Source organism: Pyrus communis, chromosome 12, assembly GCF_041283825.1.
Source record: "Pyrus communis isolate YQ-2024b chromosome 12, ASM4128382v1, whole genome shotgun sequence".
In the NCBI taxonomy this organism is placed as follows: Eukaryota; Viridiplantae; Streptophyta; class Magnoliopsida; order Rosales; family Rosaceae; genus Pyrus; species Pyrus communis.
In genome coordinates, this window is record NC_142576.1 from 12,643,915 (window position 1) to 12,666,182 (window position 22,268).

Genomic DNA, 22,268 nt, shown 5'->3' on the forward strand with positions numbered 1-22,268 from the left:
ATAATTATTTAAGAATGATACTTGCATCTACGTTTTTACAAATATCATATCTTCATTGTATAACTCTCATAATTAAAACCATTTAATTTCTTAGCCTTTATGTCAAGGTCACCCCTAAAAAAAATCATTCGAATCGGAGATGGTCATCCAAATGAATCGATGCAAATGTTACAGTCAGTTTGTCCCATACATACAGATGCATAAACGAACACCGAGTCAAATGGTTTTTATAGAGTATTCTTCATATGAAGATTAAGATATTCAACTGTTCCGTCGTGCATTCCCCTACGATTCCTAAAAATTATCTTTTGTATTATTTCGAAGACTAAATCTCAAATTAAATTTCAAGTTTTACCAATAACATAAAGGAGGCTTGAAAAATAAAACATTATGGGAATTTTTATATTTCAAATTTGGTATTCAGTAGTACATGAAATGAATCACATTGAAATGAATATTTTCAGAGACGAGTGCAGAGTGTTCGGCAATTGCGGCTGAAAGGATGTTCCCTTTATAATTGGAGCACCAAATTTCCCCATGCTCAAGTTCTATCATCCTCCTCCCAACCACAAAAAATAAGTTTGTAACTCGAGCCGGAAGCAGTCGCACTTTGCCAGAAATTCCGCAGTTGAACAAAAAATCCGATGAAGAGGCATATTCCGTAGACAAAACTTATGCTACAACTCTACCTGGATGGATTACCTTCGGCTGCCCTGGAAGGTTTACTACTGGATGGGACATCTTTGACCCGTTTAGAATCGGAATTAATGGCGATATTTCCCACTCCAACCTCCATTGCCTCCCTCTCGTCTTTTTCCCTCTGGTTTTCTTCAGCCGTGTCACTGCCCACTCCTTGTTTTTTATCAGCAGCTATAGATGGTTCCAGTAGCCGAGGACCTGCATTGATCCATGGATGAAGAAGGCACTGTGCAGCAGTAGGCCGTTTCTCAGGGACAAAGTCGAGGATGGGAACGAGGAAGTCGGTTAATTCACTTGCATCTTTCTCGCTGAATTCGTACTTTTCTACCAGAACCTTATTCAGGGGCCAAAAACGCAAGCGACGAATGTGCCTCAAATCACCGTATCTATTAAAGTAATCTCTAGAATATCGGCCACCTAAGGCAATCTGCACTTTACAAATTTAAGTTAGATGAAGTTCAGTTTAACTTCAATAGTGGGGTTTACAAATTTCTCACCTTTCGTGGCATCATTCCAAGAAGCTCCATCATCAATGCTAAGTGATCCTGAAAATATCGAGGAGGTTACTAGGTTAATAAAATATAGACAAAGTAAAAAGCATCCGCCGAAGTTCAAATTCTTGATATCATTGAAGAAGTCTGTACAAGGAAGGACTCGCAGAAAAGTCGATAAGAAACTACAAAAGAGTACTCTATTTAACCCAAAAACACTGAAAATATTCCCTCAACGCTTAAGGATTAACTGTCAACCAAGGCATGTAGAGAGAAATAATAAAATAACAGCATAAGGCTATTGTAATCAATCGACAGCAGTCAGCAGATACCAATGAGTTACTATGGTCAGCCATCTTTTATTGGAGTTCATACTCTAATATATTCATACGTAGAGATTCTCAACAACCGCTAACAATGCATTCCCCATGGTTATTTCTACTGATGCCAATATGAAGTTATTAATGTAGCAATCAAACTATAGGTGCACTGTGAACAGAAAACATATATAAAGATGAAGAGTCTATATTAATCTTAGCCCTACTGAAAATGTCTGAATACAAAGAGTAGGTTGAAGAAGGTATAGGGAAGGAGTATTAAAAAGTCATTTCATGGTACAACCCTCTGTTCATTAAAACTATATCATGGTGAGCAGAGCACTCAGTCATACAAGCTTTTCGGAGGAATTGTTTTCCTATTTGTGTTCTAAAAAAAACTGTTTCCGAAAGATTTTTTCAAGGTCACAAAACGTGTCCATTCGTGTATCTTATTCTTGCCAACTGTACCATTAATCTCTTATTACCAGCCGTTTACAGTACATTAGATGTATTTATTCAAACATACGAGAGGAGGTGGGCAGGGGAAGAACAGTAAAATTGATTCGTCATTTCTAAATATGAAGAGTGTATGTTTTGATGGAATCATCATATGAACTCTTCCTTGTGTGAGTGTGATAGCGAGAGTGCTTGCAATCAGAGCAAAAGTGAATTGGAGAATCTTATATCTAATAGATAAGGCATGAACTGAAAATTGTAGTTTACAGATACATCCATACCTCATCCCTGTCAAAGTTGTCACCGCTGTGGGGATCAAAGAGTACATCACCCGTTGCAAGCTCAAAACAAATGCATGCAAAAGACCAAAGATCTGCCGAGGTTGAATATTTTGAGCCGAGGATCACCTCTGGACACCTATACTGTCTTGTTTGGATATCGTTTGTGAACTGTTTGTACGTCCAACATGCATTCCCGAAATCAACCAATTTGCAAGTCAGGTCAATTGATGCCAACAACTTCTGCCTTGTGGTGCGATTGCCTCTCTTACTACCCTGACTTCCTGGACGAGAGCCATTTGGCCCACCAGCATCTGATGATCTATTTGCACTGACAGAACTAGTAGACTGGTCTTCGACAGAACGCACATTCAATCTTGTGTTAGGAGATGCCTCTACCTCAGTGGATGTTTCTCCATCAGCATCAGCTTCATCTCTATCCACGCACTCTTGAGCTGCACGCTTCGCCTTTCTTCTAATCTTTTTCTTCTGGTTCCGACTCATATCCCCATTTAACACTTTTGCATACCCTGACTCCGATGCATCCTTGTCGTTACCACCCGGAAGAATAAGAGGTGCTCTTGACTTTGTCGGATCCTTGAGCGGGTCTATCATTGACATCAACAAGATATTCTCTGGCTTCAAATCAGTGTGTATAATCGACAGCTGTCTGTGCAAATAATCCAATCCAACCAAAACATGATAACAAATCTCCTTAACCTTATGTAGTGGCACTCCCCGGTAATCACTATACTTAATAAGCGTCAACAGATTATCACCCAAGTACTCAAAAACCATACAAACATGTTGCCCATTCGGACCCGAATGCTTAAAATGGTCTAGAAGCTTCACCACGCATTTTTTATCATCTGGGTCTCCCTCTGCAATCTGTTTCAAGATGGTTATCTCATCCATGGCCGCCTCGGTGTAGTGGTCAGCACTCTTTTGCACTTTCAGAGCAACAAATCTCTGGCATTTTTGTGCAATTCAACACCCACCCAACAAAAACAAAACACATTTGTCATTAATCCTCCACTAATTTACTTAAAACTAAGCATGTCAAAGATCAAAAAAAACCAAGAACAAGATTAAAATTTCAATTACTTTCCCCCACATTCTCAAACGCCTAATACCTACAACCTCAGATCAAAAAGCAATAAAACGCAGTGTCGTAAAAAGAGAAGAGAGAGGGAGAGGAGAGTACGGAGTGTTGGGTGTCCCAGGCGAGCCAGACGGTGGAGAAATGGCCCCAGCCGAGCTTGGTCTGAACGACATACCGTCCGCTCTTGAAAGTGTCGCCGATTCGGACGGCGTGGTAGCCGCCGCGCCGGTAGTCCTCGGTGCCTTCGTCCTCCGACGTGTAGTCGCTGCTCTGACTCCGATCGTCGTCCTGTTTATCCCCCATCTTCTTCCTCTTCCTCCTCACCCGATCCACTCCAAAATCCGATCTTTCTAGGGTTTTTGGGTTCCAATTGGAAATTGCGATTTGGGTATTGGTGAAATTCGAAATATATTTATTTACATGTGTGTATACATATATACATATATATATATATATATATGTAAGGGTTTGCCTGGATTACTGGGTCAAGAGAGTATGAGAGTCTTCACAGTTTTGTCTTCAAGTGGCGGAGGGTTTACAACTTTTCAAGCAAAAAATATGAGAAAATAAAAGAAAAAAGAGGTGAAAATTGGGTTTTTGATGGTGTTTCTTGAGGTTCAGTGAGATTTCATCTTCGTCGTCGTCATTTTTCAGCGATGATCATCATCCATCTCACCTCTGCTCAGCCACCTTTTTATTTTTCGTTTTCTTACAAGGAAAATTGGGTTTACTAGGTTTTTTTTACCCAAAATAAACCCAACTTAAGTACCCTTTTATGGACCTCATCAAAATTCTCCACAACTTCGAGCTCGTTTGGAATTATTTTTCAAAATAATTGAAAATATTTTTTGTAAAAATATTTTTGAAATAAATCTATAGGCAAAATATAAGTGGATTTTGTAAAAGCATATAAAGTACTTTTTACAATAAACACATAATTAATACTTCTTCCATAAAGCACTTAAGTGCTTTTTGAATTCAAATTCATTTTCTCTAAAACGGTGTCTATCGACGCCAAACCCAATCTAGCCCTTAAGACCTGGTTTGAGATAACGGCCCCGTTTCATAAAACTTTCGTTCAATTCCAGGCTCCTTCCTTTTCATCTCCTGGTCCTGGATTTAGTGTGCGCAGGAGCAGCACCAATACTTTTTGGCATGCGTAGGTCCGAAGAGGACCATGGAGGTCAGCTTTTGTTTTCCCAAATGGGTGATTAATTTGTTTCTTGAGATTGTGGATTGTGCTTAACCTTAAGATGTGTATAAGCTATTGCAATCCTATACAATGTGTTAACATATACACCTTTTTCGTCTCAGTAAACAACCAAAATTTCATTACTTCAATGTTTGGTTAATGATTTTGCTTAATTATTAATTTTGGTTTTTTTTTTTGTTTTTGGAACAAACGACACCATTTGCACGAAGGAGGAGGGGTGAGCTTAGCCTCACATAGGGTTAGTAATAATGTGGTTTAAATTCATCTTTTTGTGAGAATTGAACCTAAGACTTCTCAGTTACAAGTGAAGAGGAATATAACTAGACCGTAATACTAAGTGACTATTAATTTTGGTTATTGACTCATGTTATAAATTGGTAATAGAAATATGTTGACTGATTCACGTTAGTAAATAGTCGGCAATACTATCATGAGTTTTCTTTAAGTAAAAGGACGACATATATTCATTAGAAGCCTTGAATAGGCTAGGAAGCTTCTTCCTCAATAAGATCACAAACAATAGTAGGAGCTTCATCTAACCAAGTATAATGAGAGCAAAACGAGCAAGTCTATGATAGGTCCCATTTGGGAGACATTTGTAGTTGTATCATGCAACGCCAAAATAATCTGGAGCGAGTTACTTTCAAGGATAATGTTGTGTTTCCTGGATTATATCCATCTGACTGGCTGATTTGAATTCATTTTTCCACCTATCCATCCTTAATTTATGGGATGTTTAAAATTGTTAACGTGTAAGGTTTGTGTTCAAGCAGCGATTGAAGTAGCGAAAGAATTAAAAAGGCCAGCATTCATCTACTGCTGCGTTTCTGCTTTTACCGACCTTCTAAAAATGAACAGCCGCTGATTTATTTATTAATTTATTAATACTATTATGTAATTTATGAGGTTTATCCCAAGCAAATTACTTCCATTACAACTGAACCCGGTGTCCAAATGGTGGTGTTAAACTGGCCTAGTATCGCTATAGCTTTCCTAGTTATTGTATGCAATTTTCTTGAGCTAATTTTAAAAAGTATGCTTTGCAAGTGGGAATTTTGCCCATATGACACTACATTTCATTCTTGTTATTTGGGTATCATTATACTGTTGATTTTGGATCAATATGTTGTTGATATCGTATCATTACACAAATGATATTGTTTTCATTTACTATCAACTCGGTAATGTATCAATATCATGTCAATGATTTATCAATGTTATGTCGAAGATGTATCAGTATCATGTCAATAATGTATCAATATTACGTGGATATTGTATCAATACATCTTTTATAATAATTATGCACTCGCAATTGGGTTTGGAATTTGGGAACATAGTTGTAAAAATGACAGTGGTGGTGATGGGTTGGAAATGAAGGAATTTGTTTGTTGCAAACATGGCAAACATAATGTTGATGCTAATCCCAAACCCGATCGAAAAGGTAAGAGGGCAGATAGTAGAAGTGATTGCAAGGCGAAAGTTGTGTTATTGAAGCCAATCGGTCGTGATAAATTTGATATAACAATTTTTAATGATGAACACAACCACACTATGATAAGTGCCGTACACTTATTTAGATCTCATCATCGGATTTCCAAGGCAATAAACGTGATGATTGAACAAAATGTGCACAAACAAATATTTCCATAAGTAAACAAGTGGGCTTATTGGAGGTGCAAAGTGGAAGAATTGGTTGATGAAACTTGGTTTGAGGACTTTTATTGCGTGTAAATTAGGTTCCCATATTTTGTAAGCACGTTTTTTTTGTCAGAATGTCAAGCAGTCAACGTACGGAGAGCAGTCATTGCATTTTCAAGTAGTATTTGCATCGGAAGCACTCTTTGATTGAACTCATCATATGTTTTAATCGATCCCTTGGACGACAATGTCATAAAAATCAGTTTAGAGTAGATTAGCATCCCTTCCAATCCTCGGCCTAAAACGATCCTTACTTTCATAAACTACAATCATAGGGTTTTAATTTGAGTGTTAGAATATTTCACATCAGTTGGTTCAATTTTATTCAAGTATTTCACGTGTTGCACCTTGGAAAGATTTCTAGTTGCCTCTGTTTTTAGATCTCGGTTGGCATATGCAACCGTTGTAAAATGACAATGAATACGTTCGATTTCTTAAACAACTACACGTGTCTATTCTTCCAAAACAAAATAGACTGGGTATAACATTGTATACATGAAACAGATGCTTTGAATGACGTCTTGCATCACTTATGTCAGAGTGTACCCGCTTGTGGGCAGACTTAAATTATTTAGCTGGAGGTGTATTCAAGGTAATTAGATGATGAGATTTGGCAATGGGCTCTTTCACAATTTGCAAGCCGGTGCCTCTCAGGCTCTTCTGAAGTCTTCGGCTCTTCGAAAGTCCGGTGTCGTGGCTGAATCTCATGTGTCCTGGCAATATAGGCCTATTGCAATTTATCAATAGTATAGTTGATTTTCAAGAAGAATTTTGAAACTGATTTTTGCAAAATTGCTTGAATTTTGAACTGATATTGCAAAATTGCTGGAATTTTGAAACTAATCTTGAAAAAATTTGTTGGAACCCAACTTGTGCACATCTACCGACGAAGGCATAATTCAGTTGGAATTTCCTATGAACTCTGGCAATGGGATAATAAGATTGATTGGGAGTGTGATTGAATCCATATTAGACTACCTTCATATCTTCAGGAAGAAGGATTGAATCATTGATGTAGTTTTAGAAAACAAGTGGTGTGGTTGTTACAACATCATGATGCTTCCCCATGTCTACTTGTAGACGAACAGCGTGTAAGAGAGAATATGTGATGATTCTTGGTAAAGAGTCTTCGATCATAAGAAACATAGAGAGATAGTACCAGGCTAGGATATTTTATAGATCTTGAGAATCCTTGTTTGGAGAGTAAGTCCCAAATAAATCGGAGTGCTGATATGCCCCACCTCATAATCTTATTTTCCCACCCAATTTTTAATGAAAACTTTAATACTGAATTTAACATTATGTAAAAAGTTTTCAAAAGTCTTGTTAAAAATTAATCCTCTTATATATTCTTTGTAGTAAAAGAAAAAAAGGAATAGAAAAAAAAATTAAAAACTTCAATTGAGGAACGAATTAAGTTGTCCAGCATCCTCCCCATTTTTTTCTCTTCATCTTTTGCCCCTTTTAAACTCCTTGTCTACCTCCATCTTCTATTTCTTCCATCCACCCCACACACACCAAATTCTCTCTCTTCTTTTCTTGCTACTTTTCAACCCCTAATTTTGAATTGGAATTCGGGAATAAATATAGAGAGAGGAATGGAGAAGGGAGAAGAAAATGAAATGAAGGTAATAACTATCTCAGCGGCAAAGAGAAAAGGAGTTGCCGCTGTCATATGTGGTGTCTGGTTGTGGTTGCTTTCGGCTGGGTTGCACGGAGATGTTTGTGGTTGTTTTATTTTCCTAAAATCTCCAGGATTCAAATAATGCTTTATATTTATTGTATTTAGAACTTAAAACAATTAGGGATATTTTAGGAATATAAGTAGGTGGGAAAAGTATTCGATTTTTTAAACTTTTTATGGTGGGTAAATTATAATGTGTGTGGGGAGCAAGACTATGGGGGTGGCATAATAGCATTCGTAAATTGAGAGACTACCTAGGTGGGAATCTGGGTAAGATATCAAATCTTCCTAAAATTGTGATTACTTGCCTAATCCCTAAGGTATCCTAACTTGACTTGAATTAAATGTTTCTCACATGGGAGATAAGTAAAATAGATATCAGACTTAAGGCTATGTCTGACCGTTTGACTAAAGCTAAGTCTGATCATCTGACTAAAGTTAAGTTCGATCGTCTGAGAGTCATGATCTATAGGTATTCTGGTCCTTCTTGCCACTTAAGGTGCCACGTGCCAAGGCCTAGAAATCATGGTACTATAGAATTGCTAGAATTTTGAAACTGATTCGGTAGAAGTGCATGAATTTTGAAATCGATCTTGCAGATGTCCAAAAAATTTTGAAAATTAGTTTTTACGAATCTATAATTAGTTTAAATTTTTTACACGTGGTGTCAATAACGAGCATATTGTAGGCATACTGGAATTAAAATTTTTTGTTTGCTTGTTTTTGGGTTAGGTTTGTTGAGGTTTGAGTTTTTGTCTCCCCTTGAAATGGTTCAAAACTAGTAGAGTTCTATGAAATGATTTTTTGTGTTTTTGTCCCTATAGGTAAAACTCATTTTGTATAAATTAACTTAAATCTTGTTAAGAATGAATCCCACATTAGGAAAATGAGGAACCTTTCATGTGCTTGAAATTGTGCAACTCCCATACTGCCAATTGGTTTTATGGTGAAACCTTAACTTTATTCATGGTACTAGAGCATGTTGTCTCATGTGTGAAGTCTAATGGGCCACACCTGCTCCACGTCCCTCGATTTGTGTTGTCCACGTGTTTTTCGCCACATGTGAAGGGGTATGTTGAAGGTGAATCCCACATCAAGGAAATAGAGACTTTGCATGTGCTTATAAGAGATTAGGCTACTCTCCATATTGCCAATTGGTTTTATAAGGAACCTCAACTTTCTTCAAATCCCTTAAACCATGTCTAATGGCATCAAAGTAGTTTAATCTGTAATACATGACATTCTAGGATAAATGGAGCATGGAATCCTTTATTATTGGAGTGATGGGGTCCTACTTGTATTGCTACATAAGCAATTTGACACATTTTTGACAAAATTGACAGAATACAGATAAAGTTAAAAGAAAAGCGAATTCCAAGTGGTTAATTGGTGAAATTTGAGTTTTAGAGGAAAAACAAGATTGAAGTTGAGTACAGTGTACATTACAAAAATAACCTTATTTTTATACAATGATATTATATCCTCAGGGGAGGGATATTCTGCTCTTAAGAGATGATTTATTAGGTTAGGCCACACAAAGGGCCCAACCACTAACTAGGTATTGAACGTAACATAACTATAATACGTTTTTCACCTTTATGTGAATCGAACTTATGCCTTCGACTTACAAGTGAAGAGTAATATCACTAGATCGTAATAGGAAAAGTATGCATGAGGGACTAAGGAAGAGTGAAGCAACATTTATGACCAGCAACCCAAACTGAAGATGCTCCGACACGATTACAATGAACCCTCCACAACAATATTTGTAATGACCCATGATGTTCCTCTGACCACTACTCGACGCTGATTGAGATAGCCCACACCTATCCCCGTTGTATGACCCAAATCAAAGATGAACTCACCAAAAATGGTTGTTGAATCGAAGAAGAAGAGCAACGACGAATCGAATAGAAGATCAAAGGCCAAATTGAAGAAAAAAGATCGCATGATGAAGAAGAAGAAATTGCGCACAGACGAAGGAGAGGATCGCTGAAACGGGACCTGTGACCGTATTTCGGATTTGTAACCAATCCATTTTGTGTTACAATTTTTCTCATAAACATGGGCTGTGTAATAAGATCCAGTTTGACCAGAAATAAGCCATATATCCGGCCCACCAACAGAAAGTAGTCTTGGGCCGAAAAAGACAACAAAATACAACGTCCAGTGTTACTTGCGAGGTTTTTGGTGAGATATTAGGGTTATATATGAAGAATGCTGATGCACTCAGCCGCTTAATAAGCAAATCTGCTTCTAGGGTTTCCGCTCCATCAACACACAACAGCAGGAGGTAGCAGCCATGGTTCTCAAGTACGCTTCTCTCTCTCTCTCTCTCTCGTCGAGATCTGATATCGAAATGGTTTCATTTGCGGTTCTTAAATTTTTCCACATACAATAACCGATGAGGATCCTATATTTCCTATTTAGATTTTGGATTATGCTTTTGCAGTAAGCTGTTTACATGCTCTGTGTGGTGCGTGCTTGTGCTTTTCTGGGTGAAAAGTGCTTTTTGTTTTTGTTGAACGTGAACATCTGTGAAATATTGCGAGAAACAATGGACGAAACCCAATAAATAAGTGTTGGATTTTTACTGTTTGAATCTGTGTGAAAGGTTAGGGATTTTAGCTAATTGTTTGTATGAAATTGTGGAAATCGTGTTTAGGTGGATGCCATTTCATGGTTCACATAGGTTACAGATAGAACTAAATTCGGTGAGTTTTCAACTTGTTGGTGTTTTGGTATTAAGTTTTTGAACTCTGTATCACGGAATTCGGTAATTATATTTTCCAGTCTCGTGGAATGTTCGGGTTCTTTTATTATTGGAAAGTGTTGCGAGGTGCTCGTATAGTTAAAGGCTGTTGATCCGCGTTTGTAGGCAGAGATGTGTACGTCTTCTAGTTTCTATCGATGATATTTCTATGTTTGCCTATTCGGTGATAATCTTTTCTGGTAGTTGTGTAGAGATTTAATGGGAGGTAGACGTATATGAATGGTTTGGGGTTTTAGGCTTAGTAGTTTTCTTCTCTATTTCTTGCCCTTGTGTGGTTCTGTTTGAGCCACGAACATTTGATCCCGCTTTAAGATATTTTGGTGTCGCTTGTCAGGACGGAACTCTGTCGTTTCAGCGGTGACAAGATATACCCAGGAAGAGGCATCAGATTTATTCGATCTGATTCTCAGGTAAGCAGTCATATTAAATCTGAGGTTAATTTACTTTGTATCAGATTATATATTGAAATTGTCATTTGAAAAATGTTGTTATTTCTTCCTTTTTTTTATAACCTGTGGTGGTCTTTCAGGTGTTCCTTTTTGCCAACTCCAAATGCAAAAGGTACTTTCACAACAAGCTGAAGCCGTCAAAGCTTACCTGGACAGCCATGTACAGGAAGCAGCACAAAAAGGTATACTTGCATTTTTCACTTGATATATTAAATCTTAGATGCCAATACTCCCTCCCAACCGATATAGTTATCTTAGAAATGTCCTGATTAGTTACATTAGATATAAGAAGGGATTAAAACTCTGGGAAATTGATTTGGTTTTGATCATCTGTTTTCATCATACATTAGTTATATTCCCATAGAATCTGTATAAATCTGTCTTCTGCTAATCTCCTTGTGATCAATCTTTCATGATAAATTTAGCCTCTTAATCTGCCCTATAGTGGCCATTCTTTTAGTATGAAGTAGCTGGCAGCCTAGCAGTCTGTTGTTTGTATCTCGTAGTTGTATGAAGTAGCTGGCAGCCAAGCGTCTGTTTTGTATCTCGTATTAATTGCAGATGTTCTTGACATAATTAGGATATTGCTCAAGAAGCTGTGAAGAAGAGGAGACGGGCCACCAAGAAGCCTTACTCAAGGTCTATTGTCGGTGCTACCCTGGAGGTTATCCAGAAGAGAAGAACTGAGAAGCCAGAAGTTCGTGATGCTGCACGTGAAGCTGCACTTCGGTTAGTGTTCTTGTCTATTCTTGTAGCCTTGATTCACTTTATCAATCATCTTGTTCAGTTTCAATGTTTTTATGTCAACCTTTTGTGATTCATCGTTTGATTTAATGTCTGGATGTCTTCTGTAGTGAAATTAAGGAACGAATCAAGAAGACCAAAGATGAGAAGAAGGCCAAGAAGGCAGAAGTAACGAAATCTCAGAAGACTCAAGGCAAGGGCAGCATTCCCAAGGGAGGTGCACCCAAGGGACCAAAGCTTGGTGGTGGTGGCGGCAAGCGTTAAGCCACTGTTCTGTTGTCTACTTATTGCGGAGTAGAGTAAGAGATAGGACGTGTTTGTTTAATTTGAAGGTTTTGTAAGGATTGATGGGCCATGCTTGATGGTCCGCTCGTAATTTTCTTTCGTCTATCCTATATCTGTCACTTCGATATTGCCAAGTACTTCATGGTTATTCAGTTTGTTTTGGAATTAAAAGATTTGGACCGAGCTTTCACTCGGACCATGTCTATGAGACATGATGGGTGAGTTTTTCAATTGTGGTCTTTGTTCTTGTTCATAAAACGTCACAGACCCTATATAAGCCTCTGTAAAGCATCAGAAATCCTGTGTCACCATCATATGGATTTAGCACATACCCAAAAAGGCTGAAAACTCGGGTACTGTTATAGATAGGTCAAAGTTAGAGGAATAACCTTTTTAATTGTAGGTGCAAGGTAGATGTAAAATGCCACATTAAAACTATAGCACAAGAGGATAACAAGTAAAAGGTAGAGGAATATATGATGTTACTGATATTTCTCTCTCGTTTGCTTCTTCTTATATTTTCTGTTACATGAAAACATGCGGAGTGCTCTATTTATAGAGCAACTCCAAACTTATGCAGTTAATGCATTTTGAAATTTACGACACTTCGTCTGACTATACAATCTCTATGTATTCAACTTTCACTTTGCATGGGCATTGAAAACTTCTGCCTATGCTGAAGAATTCTGCTAATGAACTGTGGGCATTCATTGCCATCAGACTTTTCAACACTCCCCCTTGGATAACATGAGTTGTCTCGTTAAAACCTTGCTTGGAAAAACCCAGTGGGAAAAAAAAAACCATAGCGAAGGAAAAAGAGTACAACTTTTCCTGGATCGTTGATATAGTGTCAAGTATACTTATGTTGCCTCGTTAAAACCTTGATAGGAAAAACCCAGTGGGAAAAATCCTAATCGAAGGAAAAAGAGTACAACAAGCATGTATCATGGATACTCCCCCTGATATGTTTCTCCCCTTGATTCCGCATTCTCCAAATTTAGCTGTTTGGTAAGTCGACGTAATCCGATGCCTTGCACTAACTTCTGAAATGTGCACTTTGGTAGAGATTTGGTGAACAAGTCTGCCAGATTTTCATTTGAACGGATTTGTCTGACTTCAATAACTTTAGCCTTCTGAAGCTCATGAGCATTGAAAAACTTTGGAGATATGTGTTTAGTCTTATCGCCCTTAATGAATCCTTCCTTCATTTGGGCAACACAGGCTGCATTATCTTCATGGATGATAGTTGGTTTGTCTGTCTTCGAAGCTAGACCGCATAAATTCCGAATATGATGGATCATTGATCTTAACAAAGAACATTCACGACTTGCTTCATGTAAAGCAAGTATTTCTGAATGATTTGAAGATGTAGCAACTAATGTTTGCTTGGTTGAGCGCCATGAGATTGCTGTATCTCCATTCTTAAACACATATCCAGTTTGTGAGCGGGCTTTATGCGGATTAGAGAGGAAACCAACATCTGCATATCCATCAAGGACCTGATCATTTGTAGAGTTCTTTGAGTAGAAGAGACCCATGTCTGTTGTCCCACGAAGGTATCGCAATACATCTTTGATACCCTTCCAATGGCGAATTGTTGGAGCAGAGCTATACCTTGCTAACAAGTTAACTGAAAAAGCTATATCTGGTCTAGTACATTGTGCTAAATACAACAAAGCACCTACTGCACTCAGATATGGTACTTCTGGACCAAGGACCAGTTCATCATCTTCTTTTGGACGAAATGGATCTTTCTTAATGTCCAAAGAACGAACGACCATTGGCGTGCTTAGTGGATAAGCCTTGTCCATACCAAATCGCTTCAGAATTTTTTCAATGTAAGCTGATTGGTGGACCAAAATTCCACTAGCACAATGCTCGATCTACAGGCCGAGACAATATTTTGTTTTTCCAAGGTCTTTCATTTCAAATTCGCTTTTCAGATATTCAGCAGTTTTATTGAGCTCTTCAAGAGTTCCAACTAGATTCATATCATCAACATATACTGCCACTATAGCGAATCCAGAATTGGATTTCTTAATGAACACACAAGGGCAAATAACATTGTTGATATACCCTTCTTTGATCAAATACTCACTGAGACGATTATACCACATTCGTCCAGATTGTTTCAGACCATACAATGATAGCCTTAATTTGATCGATAGCATACCTCGTGGTTTGTTACTTGTTTCAGGCAACTTAAGTCCTTCTGGGACTTTCATATAGATGTCAGTATCTAATTCTCCATATAGATACACAGTGATGACATCCATAAGTCGCATGTCAAGTCTTTCTGAAACCACTAAACTTATTAAGTAACGGAACGTAATTGCGTCCATTACAGGAGAGTATGTCTCCTCATAATCAATTCCAGGTCTTTGAGAAAAACCTTGTGCAACTAGTCATGCTTTGTATCTTGCGATCTCGTTTTTCTCATTGCGTTTCCTTGTGAATACCCATTTGTAACCCACGGGGTTTACACTAGGCGGGGTTTGGACTACTGGTCCAAAAACATTCCGCCTTTCCAAGGAATTTAATTCTGCCTGGATTGCATCTTTCCACTTAGGCCAATCCTGTCTCTGTTTGCATTCATCAACATAGCGGGGCTCAATATCATCACTTAAGATGATTTCAGTGGCTACTGCGAATGCAAACATATCATCGATGATTATTTCATTCCGATCTCACAATTCATTTGTACATGCATAATTTATAGAGATTTCTTTGCTTTCATGTACTTCTGTCTCTTCAGGGACATATGTCTCATCAAGGACATTTTCTTTCTCTGGAAGTCCAGAATCATGAATTGTGGATGTATCATTCATTTTCTCTTCTTGAATGATTTCATTTGGATTCAATTGTGCCTTCGACTTTCTCTTTCGAGGGGCTGAATCTTTTGAACCTTGGGGTCTACCACGCTTCAGGCATGCACCAGATGAATCATTCGCTGCCACTTTATTTTGTCCAACAGGGACATCAATTCTTGCAGGTGCATTTGCAGCTGGTATATGTAATTTTGTCACTTTCATAGCATCATTAAATGCATTCGACATTTGATTGGCAATGCTTTGAAGATGAACGATCATTCTCACTTCATTTTCACATTGAATGCTGCGAGGATCAAAATGAGACAAGGTGGGAACAACCCATGTCAGCTCTTTCCGTTCTTCTGGAACGGTCTTTTCTCCCCCTAACGACGGGAAAATTGTCTCATTAAAGTGACAATTAGAAAAACGAGCTGTAAACATATCACTTGTCAAGGGTTCCAAATATCTAATGATAGATGGTGAATCAAAACCCACGTAAATTCCCAGTCTACGCTGAGGTCCCATTTTAGTGCGTTGCAGCGGTGCAATAGGCACATAAACAGCACAACCAAAAACTCGTAAATGGGAAATGTTTGGCTGATGTCCAAACACGAGTTGTACTGAAGAGTATTGATGGTTGGCTATAGGTCTCAATCGAACCAATGATGCAGCATGTAAGATGGCATGTTCCTATGCAGAGACTGGTAATTTGGTTTTTATAAGCAAAGTGCGAGCTATTAACTGAAGTCGCTTGATCAATGCTTCTGCTAAACCATTTTGAGTATGGACATGAGGAACAGGGCGTTCAACATCAATGCCCAAAGTCATGCAATAATCATCAAAGGTTTGAGACGTAAATTTACCAGCATTATTAAGTCGGATTGACTTAATGGGATAATCTGGGAACTGTGCTCGTAACTTAATTATCTGAGCAAGAAGTCTCGCAAAGGCTACATTCCGAGTAGACAAGAGACAAACATGTGACCATCGGGTAGATGCATCAACCAAAACCATAAAATATCGAAATGGTCCACATGATGGTTGAATAGACCCACAAATATCCCCTTGAATTCTTTGCAGAAATGATGGGGATTCAGTATCAACCTTTAGTTGAGATGGTCTAATTACCAACTTCCCTTGAGAGCAAGCTTTGCAAGGGTTATCATTTGAGGCAGCAATGTGTTTGCTCACTAATGGATGTCCATTAGAGTTGGTAATGATCCTACGAATCATGGTAGATCCTGGATGACCCAGATGGTCATGCCAAAGCATGTAAACTTTTGAATCAATGAACTTCTGGTTCATGACAGTATGTGATTCAATTGTCCTTATGTATGTATAATACAATTCACTCGACATACCATGCAACTTCTCCAATATACACTTCTGGGTATCATTGGAGGTAATGCATAGATACTCCACATTTTCTGCACTTTTTGTTTCAATGTGGTATCCATTTAAACGTATGTCTTTGAAACTCAATAAATTTCGAGTAGATCGAGTAGCATACAATGCATTCTGTATGGACAATATTGTTCCATTTGGTAACATAATCTGGGCTTGCCCTGACCCTTGAATTACATCTGAAGGTCCTGATATTGTTGTTACTCCTACTCTTGTAGGTATTAAGCTTGAGAAATACTTTTGATCACGAAGTATTGTATGTGTGGTTGCACTGTCTGCAAGACAAATCTCCGCCATTTCTCATGTTCTGAGAATAATCACAATTTTTATCCATGCTTTCTGAGTAAGAGAATCAGAGTTAAAAGCAAGTTATAACAAGAAATTTACATGCCACTTTTATTGAATCTGAAAATACTACAAGTTCAGCATAATAAAAGTACATCAATGTTTTAATCGGACTGGTATACTTCATTTCCCCTTTCCACAATAAAATTTGGAACATCTAGATGAGTTGTGTTCAACTGCCCTGATAAGTCAAACACCGGATCAGGTATATCCATTGGTCTAGCTTGGTCGAGAAAATTGGTCTCGACACCCTTCTCCTTGAGGGAGGCTTGATACAGATCCACTAGATGTTTTGGGGTACGACAAGTACGCCCCCAATGCCCATTGCCACCACACCTATGGCAGGCTCCTTCAGAGTTTCTAGGAGCATTGTTCATATGAGCTTTGCCTTTGTGGCGATTCGCATTTTTGAAGCTCGGGCCTGAATTATGCCTCGGAACCTGGTTGTGAAACTGAACTCCATGGTTCTTGCCTTTCCTATTCGATCGACCTTGCTTGTGGCCACGTCCTCGTTTATGATTATCACCACCAGAGGATGTGGCGTTCACTTCGAGGGAAGCAGCATTCACTTCTGGGAATGGTGCAGATCCAGTAGGTTGGGAATGATGGTTTTTCAGCTGGTTGTACTCAGTGTAGCCTCGCGCTCTATACTGCTGCTGCAGGAGCACGTTGGAGGCATGAAATGTGCTGAGAGTCTTTTCCAGCATATGCTCCTCAGTAATAATATCCCCACAGAGCTTCATCTGAGAGGTAATTTTGAACAATGCAGAATTGTATTCTGCCACTGACTTGAAGTCTTGGATCCTCAGATGAGTCCACTCATAGTGGGCCCTTGGAAGAATCACCGTTGTCTGGTGATTGTATCTGTTTCTCAAGGCATTCCAGAGAGCTAAGGGATCTTCAACCATTAAGTACTCGCTCTTTAGCGCCTCATCAAGATGGCGGCGAATGAAAATCATGGCCTTTGCCCGATCTTGAGAGAATGAGTTGCTCTCTTCCCTGATGGTATCTCCAAGATTCTCTGCTTCCAGATGGATCTTGGTATCCAGTACCCAGGTTAGGTAATTCTTCCCGGTAATATCCAGGGCAACAAATTCAAGCTTCGCCAAGTTCGCCATTTTCTTTTCTGAAAGAAAATGAGATGTGTAAGAACTTGCAATAATTTGTATTCCTAGAGGAATATGATGTTAGAACTTCTGGTTCTTACAAATTTTTCATTTTGATCTTCAGGCCAAAATGATAAGGACTTGAAACTTCTGGCTTGAGATTTTCAAGGCGAATGAGGAGGGCGATTGTACCGCACCATTCTCATTGAAATAATGTAATATAGAATGGGCGATTATTTCGCACCACTCGAGTAACAGGAAAATTAAATATGCAGAGCAGTGTGGGCGATTATACCGCACCACCTAAAATTGCAATGAAATTAAACAGCAGGTAAATTTATATATGCAGGGTAGGGTGGGCGATTATACCGCTCCACCTAAAATTTGTAGTAAAATTAAATCTGCAGTCCAAGATAGGCGATGATACCGCACCGTCTTGGATCGCAGTAAAAATAAATTTGCAGTTCAAGATGGGCGATTGTACCGCACCATCTTGGATTGCAGTAAAATTAACATAAATAAATACTGGGTTAGTAATCAATCTCTACACCAAACAAGTAATCAAATATGTATGTAACCGTTAGATTGAGAACTAAGAGCAGGCATGAAGCAAACAGTTCATCGCGAGGGTATACGGTGCAGTTGAGGCAGAGGAAGAAGATGAACAGTAAAAACCTTAGAGGAAACATTTTTTCTTTCTTTCGTTTGTTCGGCGAAGAGAGATGAGAGAATAGTTATATTTAGAGACTCGTGCTGATAACGTGTTATAAATAGGTCAAAGTTAGAGGAATAACCTTTTTAATTGTAGGTGCAAGGTAGATGTAAAATGCCACACTAAAACTATAGCACAAGAGGATAACAAATAAAAGGCAGAGGAATAGATGATGTTACTGATATTTCTCTCTCGTTTGCTTCTTCTTATATTTTCTGTTACATGAAAACATGTGGAGTGCTCTATTTATAGAGCAACTCCAAACTGATGCAGTTAATGCATTTTGAAATTTACGACACTTCGTCTGACTATACAATTTCTATGTATTCAACTTTCACTTTGCATGGGCATTGAAAACTTCTGCCCATGCTGAAGAATTCTGCTAATGAACTGTGGGCATTCATTGCCATCAGACTTTTCAACAGGTACTATATTTTTGTTCTTGACTTGCTGTCCAAATTCTTTTGTGGCCGTTCCAGGAGCACACGAAAATGAACAGAGATTATCAAGAAGACGAAACTTGTAAGAGCTCAAAGAAATTGACAAACAAACGGAAACTATATTTTCCACTTTTTAAACTATAGGTTTATTTTTAATTACGTTCCTTGGAACTCGACTTTAGTTTCAATTAGCTCTCTGTAATTTAAAAGTCACAACTTTACTCTCTGAAACTCGTTCGCTTCATGTTGTCCTTAGAACTCGATTTTGATCCTATTTTGCCTCTTGAAATTTGGAAGTCGTCTCTATAAAACTCTAAATTGGCTCTACGTTGCCTTTGATCTGTTAATTTCTTATGTGGATTTGATTTGGGTGTGCCAGGCTTATCAATTTTTATTTTTATTTTTTTTCATCTCTTCCATTTCTTTTAAACTTAATGTTCTCTAATTGCTGAATATTAATGCATAATAGAGATTTATAATCAAATTTATTGTACATATGACATAGTCTCATTGGTTGTTGGTTCTCACATTTTGCATGAGGTGACCTATAAGTTTCAGGGAGAAGAGAGAGTCCACAAGTCAAAGTGAAATGAATTTTGAATTTCAGTGAGTAAAGTTGTGACTTTTGAATTACAGGGGGCTAAGTGAGATCAAAATGAAGTTTCAGGGACGTAACTAAAAATAAGCCTAAACTATGTTCTATTGAAGAATTTAGCGTTGAACATACTTTGAGGAGTTCAAATCTTGTCAAATTTTGCAAGTTTTAGAGCATCTCCTATGAACTCCAAGGGAGTCAGCAAAAAATATCTTAAGTGTCCTTTGCTAACATTGTGGCACTTTTATGTTACCCTAAAATTTTGTCAATCCAACCTAATTTTCAACTAACGCTTTAAATTTTTTTCTTCATCTTAAATATATTTTGGGGTCTAATCGGTGCATGTTTAATAGGAGATAGAGCAGGCTCACCGATAGCGTGACGTTCCGGTCAAATTACACAATGCCTTATGCGAGTTTTATCTCTATAAACACTAAAGGCCATTGGGCAACCAGTACAACAAAGTATACAACATTCCTTACACTACTAGGGACAAAATCAAGCTAAACACACTATATTAACCACAAAGTTGGCCTCCCGATAAACATGAACAACGCTAATACACACAAAATTATGGAAAAGTTTATGTATGTCCCCAAGTAGCAAACCAATTTTCCAAGGAATATAGCAAGCATCATTAACACAATCAATTTAGGCGTTTAGCAGCTTTATGATGTGATATAAAATAGCACACAAACTTAAACCCTCTTTTTGATAGTTGTAGTATATGAAAGTAGGGATCGTTCTGGGTTAGGGATCAGGAGGGCTGCTAATCTACACAAATTGAACTCTAAATCACTAAATTAGACTCGAAAACAGAAAACTAAACTTAAACTACTCAAAATAAGCTAAACTGATTCAAAACAACAAACTAAGTTAAATTGACTCGAAACAGGAACTAAAGGGGAATTTGGACGAATATTAAACTAAAAAGACTCTGAATACTAAATGGGGCGTTGTTTTGGCGAATTTAAGATTTAAACAAACAAACAAACTTGTAGAAACAAACTAAAGGGTATGAAATTGGGTGAATTAAGGGGGTGAAAGGCTAGCTAGAGGGTCATTCTCCACACATGACACATATGCATACAAATTGATTTCCAGTTATTATTCCTATAAACCATAAATCACAATGCCCCAAGTTTACCATGAACTGCACAAATTAACCATCATATTTTCCTAAATTCATTGAATTGGACTTAGCGATGCAACCAAATTATTCTTATCAAGTTCCCTACATGAACTGCATAATAGAGATACATATCAAAGATCATTAAGTTCTGTGAAAATCATAAGCATTGACATGACATTCGTAACTATGAACTGTATGATACTCCTGCCAAGAATTTACTTAACGCGATTGTGACTAGCAACCTCCACTACTTGTAAATATAAGTTCATAACTATTAGGTGACACTCCCTTATATTTTAGCATCAAATTCATGCATACAAACTAAGTGGGCCCCCTTAATCAACACACAAGAATAAGTTATCAATCAAACAGTTAAGTAAATTGCATTCACGATTTATGAAACAATAACTGGATGTAATCAATTCATATCACATATATGTTCATGGCTTTGAATTCACCTCTAGCTAAAACGAAATTAGTTCCTCATGTTTATCATAACTGAAAACCAAATTAAAATAAATATTGAACTAGAACTAAGGATAGAATAAACCCAGAAATGCTCCACCACTCCAATGGCAGGCTGTGGCACTCCCTTTGGATGGCAGATTGCGACACAAAGCTCTTCTTCTTTCCTTGTAAGACACAAGCTTTAAAACTCTCTAAACACTCTTTGAAAATGTCTCTCATCTCTCTCCCCATGCTGCGGCACAATGTATGCATATATATAGGGCAGTCACGGCTCCAAATCCTGGAAGGAAAGGGATAGACTTGGTAGACTTATAGGAGGAAAAGGATTAGTTGTTTGCTTGATTTTAGGACTCCTTAAATCAGAGGGGAAGTGGTTTAATGTGATAAGGAATCCCCCTTGCAGCTGGAGATAAGGTAAGATAGGATTAGGATAAGATAAGATAAGGTTAGTTTGGATAAGGTTTGGATAAGATAGGATTGGATAAGGTCTCCTTGTATTCAGCTAATTCCAAGCCTTAATTAATTCTTCTTGATTCCTTGCACATTCCTAGAACCTTTTAAGCACCAAAAACGTCATTCCTTGTGCTCCATACGCAAGCTATCCATTCCTGCCCAAAACTGCCCCAAAATGCTCCAAAATGCCCTTTCTTGCCAACTTTGCCATTTGGACCTACAAACACAAGAAAATGGTTAAAACATTCTAATAAATAGAAAATAACTTACTAAATGCAAGTTAAACAAGCTAACAAAGTTGCATAAATATGCTCCTATCACTTTATTAGATTAAGAGTTGGAAAAAACAACAATCATTTGCAAAATAAAGATTAGCTGCTGTCCAAATTTCATTAGGAGTGCAACTGTGTAAATCCTAATACGTTACGTGTAGGATTCTATAATATCTTTTAGATAGTTTTCTAGTTGTAATGTATTACTTGAATGAAAAGGATTATCCCTCCTTACTACTACAAATAAAGGCACAATGAGGGTGAGAAATCACACCATAAAATTCACACGTTCTCTCATTTCTCTCTATCTGTTGATGGCCCTCTCCCTCTCCTTTCCTTCAG

General features: G+C 37.9%; 3 protein-coding genes across 3 annotated transcripts; 1 reads left to right on the forward strand and 2 right to left on the reverse strand.

The window, feature by feature from the left end:
* Window positions 1-381: 381 nt before the first annotated feature.
* Window positions 382-4,090, reverse strand: LOC137744204 (uncharacterized). Its single transcript, XM_068484067.2, has 4 exons — window positions 3,446-4,090; window positions 2,245-3,210; window positions 1,197-1,244; window positions 382-1,126 (listed from the first exon to the last, which is right to left on the reverse strand). Exons 1-4 carry the CDS (start codon window positions 3,644-3,646, stop codon window positions 686-688), a joined length of 1,656 nt encoding a protein of 551 aa, XP_068340168.2. The 5' UTR covers window positions 3,647-4,090; the 3' UTR covers window positions 382-685.
* Window positions 4,091-10,110: 6,020 nt separating this feature from the next.
* LOC137746201 (large ribosomal subunit protein eL24y) lies at window positions 10,111-12,420 on the forward strand. The gene is made up of 5 exons (XM_068486275.2): window positions 10,111-10,251; window positions 11,046-11,121; window positions 11,241-11,342; window positions 11,741-11,889; window positions 12,015-12,420. The coding sequence occupies exons 1-5, from the start codon at window positions 10,241-10,243 to the stop codon at window positions 12,166-12,168; spliced, it is 492 nt and encodes a 163-aa protein (XP_068342376.1). The 5' UTR covers window positions 10,111-10,240; the 3' UTR covers window positions 12,169-12,420.
* Window positions 12,421-16,852: 4,432 nt separating this feature from the next.
* On the reverse strand, window positions 16,853-17,866 carry LOC148692354 (uncharacterized). Its single transcript, XM_088680916.1, has 2 exons — window positions 17,482-17,866; window positions 16,853-16,929 (listed from the first exon to the last, which is right to left on the reverse strand). The coding sequence occupies exons 1-2, from the start codon at window positions 17,864-17,866 to the stop codon at window positions 16,853-16,855; spliced, it is 462 nt and encodes a 153-aa protein (XP_088537042.1).
* Between the last annotated feature and the right edge of the window lie 4,402 nt (window positions 17,867-22,268).

Coding starts and splice junctions, on each gene's coding strand:
- LOC137744204 (XM_068484067.2), bottom strand. CDS start 3,646: ATGGGGGATAAACAGGACGACGATCGGAGTCAGAGCAGCGACTACACG. Junction 3,211..3,445: donor CCTGGGACACCCAACACTCC/GTACTCTCCTCT, acceptor CAAAAATGCCAG/AGATTTGTTGCTCTGAAAGT. Junction 1,127..1,196: donor TTGGAATGATGCCACGAAAG/GTGAGAAATTTG, acceptor TGTAAAGTGCAG/ATTGCCTTAGGTGGCCGATA.
- LOC137746201 (XM_068486275.2), top strand. Junction 11,343..11,740: donor ACAGGAAGCAGCACAAAAAG/GTATACTTGCAT, acceptor TGACATAATTAG/GATATTGCTCAAGAAGCTGT. Junction 11,890..12,014: donor GCACGTGAAGCTGCACTTCG/GTTAGTGTTCTT, acceptor TGTCTTCTGTAG/TGAAATTAAGGAACGAATCA.
- LOC148692354 (XM_088680916.1), bottom strand. CDS start 17,866: ATGGCGAACTTGGCGAAGCTTGAATTTGTTGCCCTGGATATTACCGGG. Junction 16,930..17,481: donor TACCTCTCAGATGAAGCTCT/GTGGGGATATTA, acceptor TTGACTTATCAG/GGCAGTTGAACACAACTCAT.